Consider the following 19,431-nt stretch of genomic DNA (forward strand, 5'->3'; position numbering starts at 1 on the left):
AAATTAAGAGTATCCTGGTAAACCCTTCAATTGATCAGGAAAGTAATGAAATCCACAGAATACTCCACTACCAATAGTTAAATATGTTAATTAGTTAAAAAAACACAGATGAAACTGAACACTAATCATTTAATTACCAATTGAAAAACAAACATGGTGAGCTATCTTTTTTTTTTTTTTTTTTTTTTTTCCCTGATCCTTTGCAGGCACTAAAATCAGTTTAATTGAATCGGTAATCTTACGACCTTCCAGGACACTAAGTTTCATTATGTACGAAAATGATATGCAAAACTAAATACAATGCACTTAGTAAAGCCACAAAAAACAGTACCTGGAGTCAGCTCACCTATCTAGGAAAATCAACTACGCTTGTCAAATCCAATTACATCAACAAGATGAACAATTTAATAGAATTCTATTCTATGTGGAGAAATAAAAACTACAAACCACAACATTAGCTCTGAGATTATTTCTGTCGTATCTCCGTCACTGTATTTTTATGCATCTGTTAAGTAAGAATTTATATGATGTATTATATTTTTATAAAGTAGATTGTTACTACTTTCAAAGTATTTGGAAGGAGAAAAAAAGAATATGCTTGAAGGAAACCCCATTTTTCCAACAAAAAAAATCTAGCAGTGTCAGAAATTGGTCTGCATGTTACAGTAGAATACATGGGGATGGAATCTGCTAGATGATACTGCATTACCTGTGAGATCTTTACTTTACATCACAATACAATTGCTTTATATCTCATAGCTATGTACAACAACATGCACTTGGACTTTTCTTCACTTCTTGTTTCAAGTTATTCTAAGTGGATGTATTTTCCCTGCATGTATGTCTTGGGATTCATTAAGTCTGTTGAGTCCCTGGCTTTGTTGTCAGCCAATACTAACAGACACACATTAGAAAGAAGTGACAGAAATTCTAAAGCCTCCTGTGAAAACTTCATTTACCCTGTTCGTTGTTCCCTCCATTTAACAGAAGTTCATCATTCTGTCTTTTCATTTCTGTTATATACTTAAAGGCTTGGTCCAGGATCATGTTCTTGCTCTTTAAAAGAAAAAACAAAGAAAACATTAGGAGAAATCTCATCATTGGATCTACCAATAACAGATCTTGCATTTATTCCAACAGTCTTCATTTAAAAAAAAAAAAAAAATGATGATTTTCTCTGTGATTCTCTGAACATTTTTTTTTGTTCTTTATTAAAAGATGAACCAGAAATTTCATGGGTGATACTGACCTTAAAACGCTCTGAGTTTTTAAAGAACTAAATGTTTCATGATGGAGCTGAAATTTTCTGATGCCAAAACCTAAATACTAAGCCACAGAATCCAAGTAGCAAGCATCATTATTGTTCACTAATAAACATATACACGACTCAAAATTTCCAGGACACGGCTTCATACATATTTTATTAGAAAAGAAGCAATCACAGAACAATTACCCAAGGAAGCATTTCCATAATTTTGAAACTAATATACTGGATACTATGGGATGAATAAACATACCATAACCCTTCCACCATCTTCTTCTTGTAAGATAATGTTTATTTTGCCTGCTAAACTTCTCATTCATTTTTCTGTTTCTTTCTTGTTCTGCTGTTGTGTAGTAATAGTCTCTGCTGTAGATTGTTGTGTCTGGGAAAAGATGCTTCTGTGCATCAGCCTTTGTCATTGTGTCTTTTCATCTCTCACAAGGACACTGTCTTACCTCACTATTAGCATCTGACTTTCAGAATTGCTTTCATCTCATTATACCGAAGACTACAGAAAGAAACGTACATGCAATTCAATTTATATCTTGGGACATTAAGCGATCACCAGCAAAGGGCAGAGGAGGGATTGGAGAATGACCTGAAAACTGATTTTGCTTAACCCATAGCTTTCACCAGTTGAGCATTGCAAAGACCACATTAAACAGTAGAAAACAACTTGACAAACAGGAGCTGCACAATCCAACCAGCAACCTATTGGCCAGATCCAACCTACTTCTGTCCATCCTGCCACCCTTTCATCGGAAGAGAGGGTGAGCAGCTATTTGGTCAACACAGGAAAGGCAGCAGCTGAAATAGGTTTTTTATCTTCTGTTGTTAGTAATATTCGCTCTTAATGAGAACTTTGGGAAGCTGTGGATCAAACAGACAGGCAGACATCGGCAGGATGACTAGATGGCTACGGGCAAATGAGTCTGTCTCATGCCTTCTCAAAAATACCGCAAATGTGAATCAAAGAGAAAGTTGGTCAGTCACATGTCCAACTCATTCCTTCAACAGTTATGTGCAACACCTTCAGATATGAAGCTCAAAATCTGTACAACTGCATTAATGTGGCCCTGTACTTCCAAAAAGGAAGTCTATTACATATCCTTTTTTTTGTTGTTATTTTTTTTTAATACTACAAAGAACTAATAAGATTGCAAGCACGTTAATTCAGACAGGTCTGTGATCTTTGTGGGACAAATAGCGAAATAAGTATTTATACTTCTATGGACAAGGAAACACACAAGCATTTTACAGGAAACTTCTATGTACCTCTGAATGAACACTTACCTGCTTGAGTGCTGGAGAGCAGGGAATGAGTTCTCCAATTCTGTTTATCCCTGCATTAATCTTCTTTTTTCGATGTCTCTCCACTAAGTAAAGATAATACACACTTTGTCATCTAGTTGGACAAGTCAACAGCAGGACAACTAACACCAATGTAAGGGCTCATAAATATATTATTTCCTGAGCTATTGGGACCTTAATAATATGGTAGGTAAAAAATCCTCTAAAGTAAAGCTCAGTTATTGAATTAGAATTCAATGACACTAAGAGCTGTAATGTAAGAAGCAGTATCTTTAAAAGGTGGGGATGTTCAGGAGCCCTTTGTGGAAAAAGCAAAGCTATTGCAACTCATAATTCAGGTTTTGATAATGCTTTTTAGCTGATTTCTATTAAAACCTTTTCACAAGGCAGACAGAGTAATTTTATGCATACAGAAAACAAATGAAACAAGATTATTTAAAGAATCAGTTGCAGGTTTAGGAACAAAACCTGGGTCTCTTAAGTCCTAAGGTGCAGTTTAGCACCAAAAGAGAGATAATTTGCTTTTTTATCAGATTTGAATGTTAAATTCATATTGATGGAGCAGCCAACACAGAATCTAGCTCCAGCTCTAGGCACTATCAGTTTCTCATTTTTATGTTCAAAGCTATAACTGCTGTGCAAGTTCTAATTATAATTGGGACTAAAGAAAATATTTAATAAGCAATATTTCTGGCAAATTACCTATTTAGAGAAGGTCGTTTAAATTACAGTCCTCTAGTAACATCATTTATCTCTTCATGAGGCCTAGACACTGTTGCAAGAAGGGTCTACACTACATATCTAGTACCTCTGGGCATTTTTTTTCCCAGATAGTATTAATCCCCGTTTTCCTCCATTGTCAGTTTCTTTCCAATATAGTTCAGTCTTATATAAGTTTTTGTTGTTTTTTCTTTTTGAGATTTCTACGTTTTCTCTGCAAGCTCTTTGTACACAAGAGCCTGAATAAAGTTCTGTCATAGCTCTGTCAAGATTTGAAGCAATGTGTCATTCACTGTGCCTTATGTTTTGTACAGCAGGGCTGTTTTGATGGCATACAGAAACACACAGTAACCCAAAGGTTAACGTACATTTTCTACAAATGAAACAATGCTTTACTTTGTGCTCCTTTACCAAGGATATACTGATTTAAGCAGTTTTATTTCAGCAGTCTGTCATTTCAATTTACATTTTTCAAATTACTGAAGTTTTATTGTTATTGTTATTATTATTTCAGGACAAACTGAAAGGTGTTCATGGATACAGGCCTAGATACACTAAATGCTATTCTAATACAGTAAGATAAAGTGTCCTCTGCAAGAAATTTATGATGTAAAACAAAGACAAAGTCTGATGGGGGGGAAAAATAAAAAGCATTGTCCCAAGTCTCCATTTAGAAAGGAACTGAAGCACATGGGAATCTGTCACATACACCGCATTTAAAGTATATCCACAAGGTGTCCTCTCTGCTCTGAGGACTAAGTCACTTGCCAGACTTAAGGCAGGGGCAATGTTTGAACATCATTCCACTTCTTCCCAGTTCTAACATGTCTACAGCAAAAGGCCACCCTCATTTAGAACAAATGAACAACAGACTCCTTAAAGAAATAAAAACTGATCAAATCAGTTACTCTGAACTAAAGCTGCATTTCACGCTATTATTTAAAACCAAGGCAGACATTTGTATTCAGCTTTTAAAGGAATCCTATAGCCTATCTTCTAAAGCAATTTAACAGCTCTGAAGAGTTAAATCTGTAACTTTTACATGATGTTATCCAATTAAACCATATATGGATTTAAAAGCTCATTAATGGATGCGAGTTTCACCAGTATTTCTAGTGGTCAGTCATACAAGAGCAGCTATATAAACATTAAAACCCACGATCCTTGGGAATTAATTTTTGTATCTCTTACTGTTCCTTATACATACAGATACCACAGTGGTTGTGAAGTGCTAGTCCTTTGTTTTCATAGTATTATCTGCTCTACTCAGATTGTCCAGATATTAATGACTAAGCAAGCTACAGGGTTGGAGGGAGCTGGTCCCCACATCTTGCAGAGTTCAGCCCAGAAGATGAAGACTTTGAAGCTATCAGCAAGCAAAACAGGAACTGAGAATTAGAATGAGTTTGGCAATCTTAAAAGTAGGCTTGATAAGATTATTGCCTAATACTTCTTAATCCTTAAGAAATTGGCCGCACCCTGGGTACAGCCCTACAAGCTTTATGTTCCACAGCTTTCACATGGAAACTGCTCAGTGCTTTTTCCATTTGAGTTTGTAAAGACCACACATTTGTATTGTTTAATGAAGTGAGGACCAGATTCAGAGCCTAGCATTTCTTAGCTATATAGATAAATCTGTCAGACTCTTCCGAAGCCTTTCTGCTGATACCTATCAAATGACACTGAAGCTAAAATCTGACAGAGACAAAGGGCTGCATGCTGTGCGAGGGAAGTCCTACAGCATACAGATGGTATTCACACAGAATTGCTGGTGGGTGCCCAAGAGACAGGTTGTAGGAGTATTTCTAATCCATGTAGCCTCTAAAGCTCTTGGATGAGATACTTCTCTCTGATTTGCTTAAGTGTTTACCTCTGTTTTAAATGAGGTGATAATTATTTGTGAGTGAATGCCTGTGCATTCATTTTCCTTTATAACTGAACAGAGATTGTTTACTTTTTAGTTTAATAGCAATGGTAGGATTGGGTACATGGTCATACTTTCACACTTGGACATGTTGTGTGGAAAACAGCAACCTGGAGACCAATCAAGAGGCTCTTGTGCACAAGTATTCTAAGCAGGACCACAGAAAGATGCTAGGGTGTTTTTTTTTTTGTTTGTTTTTTTAATGTAACAAACTTCTATGAAAGAACCTTCTCCATGCAAAGTAAGTTTTAATAGTTCAAAGAATATGTGCTTATTTCTAGACCAAAAACCAAAAATCATGTTCCTACCTGCGTTATGTGTCTCCCGGTTTTTCTTTCTGTTAAGCATAAAGGGAAAACAGTGATATGAAACAGAGGGAAAAAAATCTGCATACAAACAAATTTCTCTTATTTTCTTATTTCAATTACAGTTAAAAATACTTAATATTGTATTCTGCTCTGAACAAGAACATAGCAGAAGTTACACTCAAAAGGATTGGTATTAGACATTGGTACTAAACAGTTTTTAACAAAAAAATCATTAGTGTTCAGACTTAAACAAATTCCAGCAAAACAGCATAGTGTAATACTCAATTTGGTTATTGTTACCTATTTACAGGACAGAGCAGAATTTTTATGGTTTTGTTCAGCAGGACCTATTACACTATCCAATGTTCAATAAAGCTAATTATTAAAAAAAAAAAAAAAAAAGCATTAATTTTGAACAACAGGAATGCTGTTTGTTGGAAATATTGCTTTTATATTCACAGAATCAATGAAACAGGAGAAAAAATTACCACACACATTGATTCTTTCAGATCTGTTACCTTCAAACATCATACCTTCTAGTATGAAATGTTTCCCTTGTGTGAGAAGCCTGAATTACTATTCTTCTGCAACTTTTCCTCTTTACTGCCTCAAAATTCTGTCTATTCTTTTGGGGTGTGAGGGTTGTCATTATTTTCATATGTTTATCTGGGCTTTCTGGACCAACAGCAACCAGCAGGATCACTGTGCAAAGCCTCAAATTGCTTTGCTTGAAGTCAGTAAATCCTAAACACGTACTCTCCATACAAAAATCGAATGTAGCTTATTCATGCAGTAAGGCAAATACTTTCAGGAAATCTACTAAAGCAAAGCACATGTCTTATGGAAAAGAAATATTTCATTACAAAAAATAAATCAAAAGTATTTCTGTCCAGCAGCGCCCTCTTAGTCTAGTTGCAAGAAGTGGAATAGCATTTTCTGCCCAACACTCACTGTTAAAGCATAGTCCAGACAAAACAAGGAATCTGAAGTGAGAAGGCAAGATCTATGTGGATGACACGTGTGATTATTATCAGCCACGTACCCTTTTGTGCTTTGAGTTGGCATTTATTTATGGTAACTCACTAAAAGCTGTGTGTAACTCAGACAACCTTTACAAGACAGTGCTGTTACTGCAGATGGCTGTATCTGGAGACATTTGCTAAGAAATCATGCCTAAAGATGAACATCTTAAAGTCAAATAAATGCCACTGAAGCCTGCACATCTGTTCTACAGCTATTCAAGAAGAGACGAATCTTCTGTTCATTGAAAATATGCACCACCAGAACTGAAATGCATGCAGGAGATCATTGTTTTCTTAATTTACAATAAAGTACAATTTTCCCACTTATATACAAAACAATCATCTGTCATTCTTATCATAAATCATATCCTACGAGGCCAGGTAGCATAGATGGATGGTGTAACTAGGGAATGAAGTGCTACCCTGCCACATCAAGTGTTAGATCAATCACCTACTACACAGGAATGAAGACTTGGAAAGGTTGTAATGAACTCTGAGTCCCTTTGTTGCAAATTCTGGTTCTAGACTTGCTATTCAACCTGCGGGTGTGTTTTGATTTCCAGCAGAGATATGAGAAGATTTAAGATTTCGCTGCGATTTGAGATAGAGATAATAACTTGTCTATCAAAATGAGCACAGTGTTCCCCCAACATCTGCAAGGAGTCCCTGCAATAATACAGGCTGCAGTCTAACCTAGGTGGTGACGCAGTCTCACACATGCATCTGGGTAGTTTGTGTGATAAAGAAACTCCTTTGCCTTGGTGGCCAACGTAGACACACCTGACAACTCACCATAGACAGGGGAAGAGCAAGAGGCAGGTTTTTAGCCATAGTTCCCTGACTTTTGGATCAATCCTGGTCAACCCTCAGAGCTTCTCATTAATACCCTTATTACCCCTTAAAAACGTTTAGCTAGAAATTTTGTCATTGCAATGTGACCAAAAGCTACAGAACCACACAAATCATTTTTCCACAGAAACTCACCGATGTTGCTTCTTAGTAGGTGTCTCATTCTCTGTCATCTCTGGCATGGTTTCAGAGAAGAGAGCCTGAAGAAAATTGGGGAAGGAATTAACGATAACTGCACTCTACAGACTTCTTAGCACACATTCATTACACCATTTTGCCTTTGACCACAAGGATAGGGCCACACTACACAGTACGCAGAAGTCTATCAGCTTGCTGTAGCGGGGCTAGTCATGTGAGCACTAAAACTGAAGTACATTACCTATACGGGTGCTGTATGAACTGCTGCTGTCTATGAAGAACTGGTTTCCGTTTCCTCAGCTAATTTAAACTAAAAAAAACAGCAACTATAATCCCAACTACTTAAAGAAAGCAAAAAGGAAAATTAGAATATATGATTGTTGGACTTTTTGTTTGCTTTTTTGAATGGGAGGAGGTACAGCTGAACTTTGTCTTTTTCATCAACACATCCTAGCTGAATAGGCTTTCAATTCCCAGTTCTAAATGAAGTTTGAATGCTAAGCAAAATACAAACCACAATGAGGACATTAATTATTAGACTGCTTAATAGCACTCTAATGAGATGATCTCATAATGCAGAAAGTCACAACACTTGCTTGTTACTGAGTTAATGTACAGTTTAGAACAGACCAAACCAATACCCTCTGTTCATGTTTTCAGATACATGAAATTCAGTTAAAAATAAAGTTATGAAATGAAGTTGTATGTGATGACTGAGTACATTGCACCTGTGCTCAGCCTGAGCACATAAGCAGCCTGTATTAAGACAAACAAAAATATGTCAAAAAGAAAACAGAAGATAAGGTTAAATGAGTGATGAACGATCACATTTCTACTAGAGCAAGGAGCTTTATAGACCAAGTAACATGAAGTATACTGTAGATGACACCAGGGGATTTTTTGATTTTATTTTTGACAAGACAGAGGTCTGTATTTAGCTTCATGCTTCTGCTCATTCCCTCGCCAGCCAACCTGTTCTTGCAACTCTTCCCATGGGCCCACAGACTTCTGGTGGCTTCACCTCTCCCTGGCTCCTCCCGGAAAGCCCATCGCCTTCTTTTACCAGGCTTTGTATCTTTAGGGCATTTTGTTTGTCTGCTTGCTTGTTTTTACTGTAAGGAAGCGCGGGTAGGTTCTAATACAACTTTCAACATCAAGCTGTTCTTCAGTAAACTGAGTCTACCATTACTGATACTGGCATTCAAAAGATGAGGAAAAAAAAATCCCTATGGACTAAAAACCCAGCCACCTATAGAGATCCCAAAACACTGAAGCACACAATTCGGAAGGGAGTATGCATGCACGTATGTGTAAAGTTCACAGAAATATTCCTCATTGGGCCAGAGCAGAACTTGGGTGTTGCTCTCCAGTCTTGACACCCTTAAAAGTTGAACGTAGCACTCTCACTCAGTAAACCTTAACCGATGAACATTGCAGCTGATGCCATTTACCACACAGTCTCTTATTTAAGCACTGTACCTATTCCTAGGAAGACAGAGGAAAAGTTGGCAAATCATGAAATAAAACAAACAGGCAGTACTCTGCAGATCGATCCAGCTCAGGAAACACGAAGTGCGTGAAGTTTTCAAGAACCTAAGTCAGCCCTTACACAAGAACCTTGTGTCAACCTGACACAAGAGCACACACACCAACACAAAGTTAGACGCAGTGCTGTGCAGGATGAGTTACAGCACTACACCACTCCGCTGGGCACTATGTACAGCCTATCGGAGGCATAACTCACCTCACCCACAGGGAGCACAGCACTACCTACTCCTATTTCTTGACAGGCTTTGCTTTCTCCATTCTCACCAGCCACGCTCTGCCTAAGGTGTGAGAAAAACTGCGAGTTAATGTAGTCTCTTATTGTGGGAGAAAGTAGTGGTGCGACTTCAGCACTTCATTCACTCTCTTAGAGATTACCTTGTGATACTATCTTAAAAACAGTTTTCTTCTAAGTTAATTTAAGCTAAACCCATTTAATTTAATTCACTAACAATTGTGGTTTTGTTTATGTATAAAAAGACTAGTCCTGTTGGTATCTCAGGTTCTTCAAGTTACTGAAAATTTGAAACTGAAGGCCAGAAAACCCAGCTCCACACTCGAGACATTTATAACCTCTCCCCTGAGGTGATGGTCAGCAGTCCTTACACACATCCTAGCTGCAATCATTGTACCAGGCAGGTGGGGCCACACTGAATGATGAAGGGATTAACTGGGAGAGTTTATCAGATGTCCAATCCTGATTATAAAAGTAAAACTGGTCAGACCCCAGGCATCTTTTACACTGCTGGCCAGCAGAGAGGTGCTCACATACATATTGCAGGATTGAGGTCTGCACACCTCATTGCAGTGTTTGATGTTTCAGTTGTGTAAAAACAGCACAGCAAAATCTATTGTCACTGAAGCCATCAGAAAAGGCACGAGAAGCAGACTCGTTGGCTGGCAATGCTACGCTCTTGTCTGCCCATCTTTAAGACAGCACCTCGTGTACCAGGTGAACTCACTAGGCAAGAGGGCATTCAATTTAGCATATGCTGTGCTGTTTCTATGCAGTGGGGTAAATATGTAGGCAACAGAGTGTGTGGACGTAGTTCTGGTACTGAAAAGCTCACAAACAAACACTGTATTTAGAAGATGGAAGACACTGATTGCATCCTGTGGTAGTCACGCACCTTGTTTCTTGACTTTTCTGCAGCTATCTGTAAGGGCAGAGCTGGCATCTGTTATTGGACATTACTAGACCATGTCAAGTACTCTAGAAATGAGAACAAAAAGATGAAATACATCTCCATTTTGGTGAATTTAACATTTTTAAAAGACTAAGTATTTACCAAATAGCTCTTTTTAATTTTTTTTTTTTTGCAAACGTATACAATTTCAGAACCAAAGGAATATTTCTGAAGTACAGCGTATTCAATGCAGAAAGTATTAACATGAATTTAGATGGCCAGTTACTGTGCGAGGCTACAGATAAAGCATAGATGTGTCAGAGCTAATGGGTATAAAAACAACCAACCCTCTCCCAAACCAGATCACATCCTATTCTCATCTTCTCTCCATGCTGTCACACTAAAGCTGCTTCTTCTGCCCAGGGTCTGCATTCCCTCAGCTGAATTCTTACTCCTATTACCAGGCTCCCCATTTCCTAAAGTCAAGATCTCTGTATTTTTCCACTGGTCTTATTCTTTCCTCCCTAGCAGATGCCTTAAATGATTCAGCGATACCCCATATTCCCATATTTGGGAAGAAAGGCAATGTCTTACGGGAAGTTTGTGTTGAAATTTATTAATAAAGCTTGTAAACATTTTTAGATCCTGAGAAAATTGAAAGTTCTTATAACAAAGTGTCAAAGATGTCTTATCTCCCTGTTTTCATCCTCCTCTGCTCATTTTTTTATTTTATTTTATTTATTTTTAATGGGGGTCAACAACCTTCTTCTAAGCAGTGCCATTCCCTGCATATTTCAAGCCAGATGCCACCACATTGAGTGTATTAGCCTCACAAAATATCAAATACAAATACCTAGTAAGTTTGCATTTCGTATGCTTCAGTTCTGCTGGGAGGCATAGCTCATTTCCTACAGCAGGAACAGGGCACAGGAGTGCCAGGAGTGTTATTCCAACTTCACTTTACTGTAGGATTACTTCAAGCCAGAAGCTTATTGAGATTCACCCAATTCAAACAATGTTTCCCCCAAAGTTTCAAAGCAGTTTTAGAGGAGTGATAAGAACAAACAAAGCTGTACGCATTAGCTAATTAACCCATTAGTTTATTTCATGTTCCAATTTGCTCCTTGAAAAGAAGTGGTTAGATGTATTAAACAGCACTTGTATACCACCCTGGGGCATCTATTTCAAGACTGTATGAAAAGAAAGATGGGGAACTGAAGATTTTTTCTTGTTCTTATCCTATAGTGAGAAAATCCTTTGTATTTTATTTGATAAACCCCCAAACAGGGCTGGCAGCAGTAGGGAGGTGGTATTCTAAGGAGTTGTTGAAAACAGAGACTCTGAAAATTAAAAATTAAATTATTTCTGCTGAGGCAGAGACATTTGTGGGCTGCTGTATAATGTTTATCCTACCTCCTTTTCTTCCTAGCAGCTGTCACCACACCAGAGCTTGAACAATGGTTTCTCTTTACTTATTCCATGTCAAGTAATGCTTCCAGGAGAGATTCATTTTCTGATTCACCACAGTAGAAGACGAGTATTTGCTTTATAAGCTCAGGGGCAAATATATTTTAAGTTCAGTCATGCAACACGCTCACTTGACTCAGCTGAATATCTTTTGCAGAAATAACGTACCAAATTATAAATTCTTTAGACAGATCAAAGAGATGCAATTGGCCATTCATGGCTATTTACTCCCAAGCTTTATGTAGTTTATAGCTCTTACAACGTCAGCTTGAAATACTGGTTTTAGTTTAAATGCAATGCCAACCCCAGAAATGAAAAGATACTTTGTCTTTTGGAGATTTAAGTTTAATGCACTTTAATCAGCGCTACAGTCTTGCAGTTCGTAGGAGTTTCGTACCTCAGGTCATGATTTACGGCCAAGATCAGTTCCAAGGCATGGGTAACTACTACACAAATGCTAATTCCTTTTCAGCAAGACAGTGTCCTCTTCATTCAAGTGACTATTTGTCCAGTCTTCCATGCATGTTTTACACCAGGCTAGCTTCAACCAGGGACTTAATTCAAGCTTTTAATCACAAGCAAGGTGCCCTTGAGATAAAAAGCCACAACTTACTGCCTTTTCTTTATTCTCCCCTTGAGACGCTTTGATGTTCATTTCGCATTCTCAATTGCAGAAAATTTAACTTGGAGCTTTATCTCTGTGATTGTTACCTACCTACCAACTGCTTTTGCTGCTAAAAGTAACCTTTTAAGACTACCGTACAGAAAACCAACAGGAAAAAACAGTCCTTTTCAAGAGGAAAAATACCTTTGGTATCTTTTAGTTTGGTTTCTGAAGAACTGAAGGTTTTATCGTTACTGCACTGTTACTGCACATGCTGATGACAGCCGGGCCCACTGACTGACCTAAAAGAAATCCAAGACATTAAATTAAATTGTTTACAAAAAAACTTGAGTCTGGGCCGAGAAGAACGGGTGAGGTCGGCGCTGACACTGACGGTGACCAGATGGATACTGCTCAGCTCTGCCACCAACTAACTCTACAGCACCCACGTGCTGGCTGACCAGGGTGGGCCAAGTTGGTCTAGGAGGGTGTATGAGAGATGACAGGGCAGAGAGTTACCTCACCTTTTCACAGAACACACATTCCCCATCCAAACCAGCTGATAATTTCCTTGGGCAAGTGGGTTGCTCCAAGAGCTTCTGCAAAAATTACCATCAGCAAACCAATGCCGACAAACTACAGCTCGTTATACAATCCACTTCATTAATTTAACTTGTCTGGAAACAACAGATGGGGGAAAAAACACAGTGTTTTTAGAGAATTGTTTTTTACCTCTTTTGTTTGTACTATCTAACCTCAAAGACATTGGGATCTTCCCTCCTACTGACTTAAAGCAATTAAGTTCTGGTAAGGATGTTGCATAAGGTCATGCAAGAGAACTAGAAAGGCAGTCTTTTTTCGCTCCCTCTATCACTACATTGCTTGAATGATAAGCCAGTTTCTTCCCGCAATGTTCTCTCACATCTACAGTCAATTTGGTTTATACTTACAAATTCTGTAATATTAAAGCCGTAAGTGCTTGTGACCATTTCCTAACATGCCATTTCAAGAGAGTATTGCTGTAGAGCCGTTCATCTGAAAAATCCTGACCAGATCTGCTTAAAAAACTTCTGAAGATCCACCTGTCCTGTTTATTCTTCTTGCTCTGACCTCATTCACTGAAACCTTGTGGGAGACAGAGAGGAGTTACCACTTCACTGAACCAACTCTCTTACCTGCTCCGCTGTTCTGAAAGCTGTTTGGAGAGGCACCTCTGGACCTTAGCATCCAAAAGTGAGCTGCTGCCACCTTCACTCATTGTGTGGATGGTTGTGGTATTACAGACAGACTGAGGTGGTATGAAATGCTAGCCAAGGAAAATGCCTACAGGAACTGTCTCCTGTGACTGGGATGAACTATTATATGGAAGCAGGCACCCGCGGGGCAAAGAGTGATTAGTGCACAAGTAGCACACAAGTTAAAATCACAAACCCTAAAGAGGGTCTCCAGATATTTTAAATCAAAATAAAGGGACCAGAACTCTTATTGGGAAATCGGGAAAAAAATGACCATGGAAATCCTCATGATAACATCCATGCTCACTGGATATTTCATTAAGACTCAAAAGTTACCCCATACCCATTTCATGAAAGAAGTGAGAAAAAATGAGGCATTTCTTTCAGCTGCAAGACACCGCTCATTTCCCTAGTTTTCAATGCTCAGTGATCCACTGGGCACTTCAAAACATGAGATTAATTTTAAATTGAAGACATAGCTAATTACATCACGCTTGAAAAAGGCATCAAAGACCTTTTTTTTGAGGGGGAAGGCTAAGTGGATGCAGAGTGGCGTGCAGACAGCTTCCTTCTGTGACAGGCCGTCATTCCCTGTGTGGGCTAGGTTGCCTGTAGCAGAGGACAAAAGCAGCCTGTACCACAGCAGTGAGTGCACTTCCACTCTGGTGCAGAAGCATCTACCAGGGAGCCAAACCTTTCTGGCAGGATGTCACCTGAAGAACAAGTCCTTTCTTTTTCCTGAAAGAGTGGTAACATGCAAGTTTTCCTGGTCTCTGATTAGTGGAAGCTAGACGATTGCTTGTAATTGAGGAAGCCTCCCACTGGAGAGCTGTATTCGAAACATTCAAGACTGACTGAACAAATGAGAAGTCAGATTCAGCACCAGCTAATCTGATTCTGCTTTCTGATATGACCTCGCCACCAAAAGAAATCTCTATTCAAAGATCAGTACTTGGTTATAGGGCTCGATAATTGATTTAAAATCAAAACAGAAACATTTATTTTCGCTACCGCACCCAGAATGATACTCTTGATTTTTTGGTTTAAACCTGACCTGTTGTACCACTACAAATGATCCTCGCAAAGTCTGTTTATAAGGTCTTCAGGAGGTATCGGGTTAGCTGTAAGAACGTCCTCTTGTAGCTATGCCAGAAGCACGGGCACTCGCTAAAACAACTTGCTGCTCTCTCTTGAAGTCCCTAACTAATAAGCAGTGCAAAATATCCTAGAACTGAAATGCTACAAAGCATGCAGAAGAAATCCGTCCTGAGATTTGGTTACGAACATCGACTTCCCAGCATGAAAACAGCAAACTTCCCTGCAAAACAGCAACTGTGTGAAAGTGCTTCCCAAGCACCTGTTCAGAGCATACTGCCATGTCCTTCAGAAAAGGTCAGCACAGGATTCCAGAAACGGTACTTTCACTACCATCAGCTGTAACGAGCTTTAACATTGACCACCACCACCCCAAACCCGACAAAAATGAGCAAAAACCCCACAACCTTGCAATGTCCTTTTCATTCCAGGCTTCTACCAAAAAGGTTTTAGCAGCTGGAAGAGAGCTGCTTCTCCCCTTTGCTCTCCAAAGGTTTTTTTCCTAGATAAAAGGGGTCAGCAGGCAACTTCTTCAGTTCCAAGAGTAAGGAACTCACCTTGCAGTCTGGACGTTTGACAGATAGTTTGCAACTCTATCCTTGCCAGTAGCACACAAAACTATCTCAGATGTAGTAGAGAGGTCAGAATTAAAGATACCTGAGACCAGGTGACTAGGACAGACACATTGTCCTAACAGCCACATTTAAAAATAAATTTAAAATCGAGATCAGTATGTTAGACACCAGAAAAACAGCACAACTAGATGCAAATCCATAGGAAATCTGGATTCATTACTTTGTCTACTTTAGGAACGAGTTATTTAGCTTGGGAGAATAAATGTACACGAGCTATCCAGAGGTAAATAGTTCTGTGAACACCAGAAAAATCACACAGGACTATTTTAGAAATTCACCACCAGTAATGGAGGAGAAGCTAAAAGCAGACTTCCAAGTTATTACTTTGTGGAAGTTTGAAACAAATGGGTAATAGCAAGGGACAGGAACAACAGACAGACAAATATCATGATCCTGCAAGTTTTACTTCACTAGAAAACCCTTCTCTAAAATTGGAAATGCTTTATTTCCATCTTCTTTTTTTTTCTATAATTGTCTGAAATTATCCCCCGGTTGCCACCTGAGACTACCTTGGCAAGAATATCTTAAAGCTCTCAGCTCTCTCCTACTTCCACTTAAATGAAGGAAAGAACTGTTGAAGTTTCCCGTTCCAAACAGAGGCACAAGCTAAGTCCCCTCCAGCAGGAGAAGTTTTGAACTTGAGCCACAGAGAGGAAGACACGGGGCTGTACAAGCGTGTTGGCATAGAACCATGTTATTCCCGTAGTAAATGAGAAAGAAGAGTTGTGGCACTGAGGAAAAGGCAGTTTGCAGACAACCTATGACTAGTGTTCAATTTCTAGCTAACAATTTCTAGCTATTTTGATGCAGGAAAGCAGGCAAAGGGTGAAGGCCGGCATGAATTTAATGCCCCACAAGCCAACCACTCGCTACAGACTACAGAAGCAGTCAGGCATCCCAATGACTGCCAGATCCTAAGATCTGAGAAATGTGCACGTAGACTTATAAGCTACTAGATCCAAGCTCTAATCGATCCAGCCTCACTAGAGAGGGGCCCCAAAGAACTCATTTTGGTCTGAAAGTACCAGCACAATTGGGGTTGCACATTTTTAACAGCCCGCTACTTTCTTCTCATCTGAAGCATGAAGACACACGGCTTGGCTGATGACAAAGCCCCGCTATCATGTCCTGGCTTCAAAGTAACTCATTCATCTTAGAAGAGTAACGCCACAGCTCTTCATACAGGAAACAAACTTTGTTTGTACAAGATTTGTCAACCCTGTGCACGCAGCAGAATCACTTTTGTGCTTACTCAGAGCATGGCAGCAGTGCTACACTTGTCAAGTCACAACAAAGCACGCTTTGGGTACATGAAGTGCACACGTAAAAGCTGGAATTGTATTTAATCGTGGAGTTACGTTACCATTATATAAGCGTGGCACCGCACAGTGTTGCTTCATCAGGGAGCTACGAACCTTACAAGCTTTATTGCAGTCTGAAAAAAGGGAAGCCCTATCGCTCAGTGGGTCATCCAAGATGCTTTCCCTTGACTTTCCAGAACCACGCTGTGATTGAAGCCCTTCAAAATAGGAAAGTATGTTCCTGAGGGACTCGACTTGGAGTCACAAATATAACAGAGATGAAGAATGCTAGCACAGGAAATAAGTTATAAAGGGACTTCAAATATTAGGAGCAAGCAGTCCTTAAAGATGAAGACAAGCATAATGTGTCTTCAGAGGCCCCAAAACCGTAACTCAACCTGTTATTAAACTCTTAGAGATATTAATGTTGTCAGATGCTACATATATACACACAGTTTATATACCCACTTTCCTAAAACCATCTGGTTCGTGCACACAGCTAGGCACGCATCTCCAACGGGATTTTGGTATTCATGGACAATGTTCAGTATTATGTTACTTAACAGAAAACAGCATCAGCTGAAACGTTGTGCTGTGACACTCATTCACTACCCTTCAGAGTGGCAAAGGCTTTGCAATAAGTGTATACAAACACACACAAGTGTAATAATATATATATATATTTAAAAGTTAAAATGTGAACAGCCGTGATTCATTGAAGATTCCTTCACATCAAATGCTACTTCTACTTCTCCCCAGGCATCTGTCATTTACAAAGTTAATTTTAAGACCATCCTGGATCCAAAGGGTTATTACAAGAACACAAGCACCCATACAAAAATTAAACAATTGACCGGCTCTTGCCAAATTCTGCATGACCCCACCCATGTCCTCCATGAGTACTTGACTTCTATGATGTTTAGAATCCAAATTCAATCCATACATTACATTAACTCATGCCCAAACTGGAGATGACTGTGCAGTGCCACACACCTCGTGCCAACCCGCGTTGCAAAGTAAAGGCGCATGCGAACAGAGCTCAGTTCCAAGTCACCCCGCTGACTGATTTGTCAGACTTCAATACCTGGAAGCCTGAGGTGTTGTTTGTTTTCTTAGCATGTTGAAATCATAACAAACAAACAACATGTAGAAGCAGCTCTGTAATTCCTCCCCTTAAAGAAATTGGAAGCACCTTCTTCACTGACACAAGAAGAGAAAGGCCAGAGCACCTCAGCCCGCGGGGTCAGCAGAACACTGCTGCTTAATTTTTGCCACCTTCTTCATGTGCTGTCTTGGGAATCGCAGCCTAAGGCTAGCGCTCAGCTACAACAGTCGAGCCCATGATGCACACAGCAGGCACGTGCCAGACGCACACCACAACGCCACACACCTGACAGACACTTCAGCCCGTCCCCGCTCGGCTCTCGGGAGCACTTACTGCTTAGAAAGCCAGGAGCCAAAGGAGTAAAGCCCCCAGCACGCACCCACAACCTAATTCTCTCCTTGCAGCTGTCAGACTCCTCCAGGCTCCAGCACCAGTCTTCTCTCCACTCTTAAAATCCTTCCAGCTGTTGATAACATCATTCTGAAAGGCAGTAACACCCAAATACTACGTGGTTGTATCTATTCTCACCTTAAAATCACGCTTGGAGCATGAACGGTTTCTAAGTTTAGGTCCTGTGCAGTGAGGAATGTACTTCCAGTTGTCAAAACTACTTCACTCCAAAAAGTATGTATTATTTTAGAATAATTGTTATTATAGCAATAGCTGAAAGCCAGAATTAAAGTTCTACGTCCTTATAGTAATACTAAGGACCATTTCTCTGTATTTATTCACAGAATCAAAGAATCACAGAATTTCTAGGTTGGAAGAGACCTCAAGATCATCGAGTCCAACCTCTAACCTAACACTAACAGTCCCCACTAAACCATATCCCTAAGCTCTAAGCTTCCTTCTTGCTTGTTTGATTACTGCACACGTGTGACAGGTAGCACCCCGCAGTTTGTTAAAGCGCTGTGTAACACAATCAATGTAATTATCATTGCTCCAACACACTGGATACGGAGGAAATAAAGAAACTATAAAGTCGTGTTTCCAAACCAAGCCTTTACATCACCTACTTCTGACTGCCGGGCGTGCAATCACTGTTACCTTTGCTTAATGCTTTCCATAACCGCATCTGCGTGCGATATAACAGAAAGCAAAGATGCTATGTGAAAAGCGAAATCAAGGCATGCGATTTGCGAGGTGCTGACGGCCAGCGACCCAACGCGCCCTCCTGCCTTACCCCGCTCAGCGCGAGGCCTCCGCCGCCGCCAAAATTGCCTGAACCGGGCCCGAATCGTTACCTCCTTCCCCCAGGGAGCTGAGGGCACAGCCGGCGGGGAAGCGCCGGGAACAAACCCCGGGCACAACCGGGCCCCGCTCGCTCCCCCCCTCACGGACAAAGGGGCCCGGTTAGGAGGGGGGGGAGGGAAGGGGGGGGGGGCACGCGCCGTTACCATGGCAACAGGACGAAGCCCGGCGCGCGCCCCCCAACCGTCACCTCCCTCAGAATAACGGTCGGGGGGGGGGGGCTTAACGGCGACCCCTTCCCTTCCCTTCCCTTCCCTTCCCTTCCCTTCCCTTCCCTTCCCTTCCCTTCCCTTCCCTTCCCTTCCCTTCCCTTCCCTTCCCTTCCCTTCCCTTCCCTCACCGGCGGGCTGGGCGGGCTGGGCGGCGGCGCCCCCACGGCGGGCACCATCCTCCCTCCGCCGCCGCCGCCGCCGTCTCCTCTCCGCTCCGCTCCCCTGCCGCGCAGCCGAGCCTGCTGCCCGCACGCGCGGCCCGCCGCAGCCAATCACGAGGCGCGGGTCGAGCCGCCGCGGCCAATCAGATTGAGGTGG

General features: G+C 40.5%; 1 protein-coding gene across 3 annotated transcripts in view; it reads right to left on the reverse strand.

The window, feature by feature from the left end:
* The window catches only part of USF3 (upstream transcription factor family member 3), a 31,141-nt gene extending 11,756 nt beyond the window's left edge, over nucleotides 1-19,385 (reverse strand). The window contains exons 1-6 of one of the 3 annotated variants that reach the window (XM_068698577.1): nucleotides 19,242-19,323; nucleotides 10,212-10,294; nucleotides 7,534-7,598; nucleotides 5,528-5,556; nucleotides 2,558-2,640; nucleotides 960-1,056 (exon numbers count right to left, since the gene is read on the reverse strand). In XM_068698577.1, coding sequence (XP_068554678.1) covers nucleotides 960-1,056; nucleotides 2,558-2,640; nucleotides 5,528-5,556; nucleotides 7,534-7,598; nucleotides 10,212-10,259 — 322 coding nt within the window. In that variant the 5' untranslated portion in view covers nucleotides 10,260-10,294; nucleotides 19,242-19,323. Of the gene's footprint in view, nucleotides 1-959; nucleotides 1,057-2,557; nucleotides 2,641-5,527; nucleotides 5,557-7,533; nucleotides 7,599-9,280; nucleotides 9,363-10,211; nucleotides 10,295-19,241 lie in introns of those variants that run through there. The other 2 variants (XM_068698584.1, XM_068698569.1) reach the window with 2 other exon arrangements.
* Between the last annotated feature and the right edge of the window lie 46 nt (nucleotides 19,386-19,431).

This window comes from Anas acuta, chromosome 1 (genome assembly GCF_963932015.1).
Source record: "Anas acuta chromosome 1, bAnaAcu1.1, whole genome shotgun sequence".
Classification (NCBI taxonomy): Eukaryota; Metazoa; Chordata; class Aves; order Anseriformes; family Anatidae; genus Anas; species Anas acuta.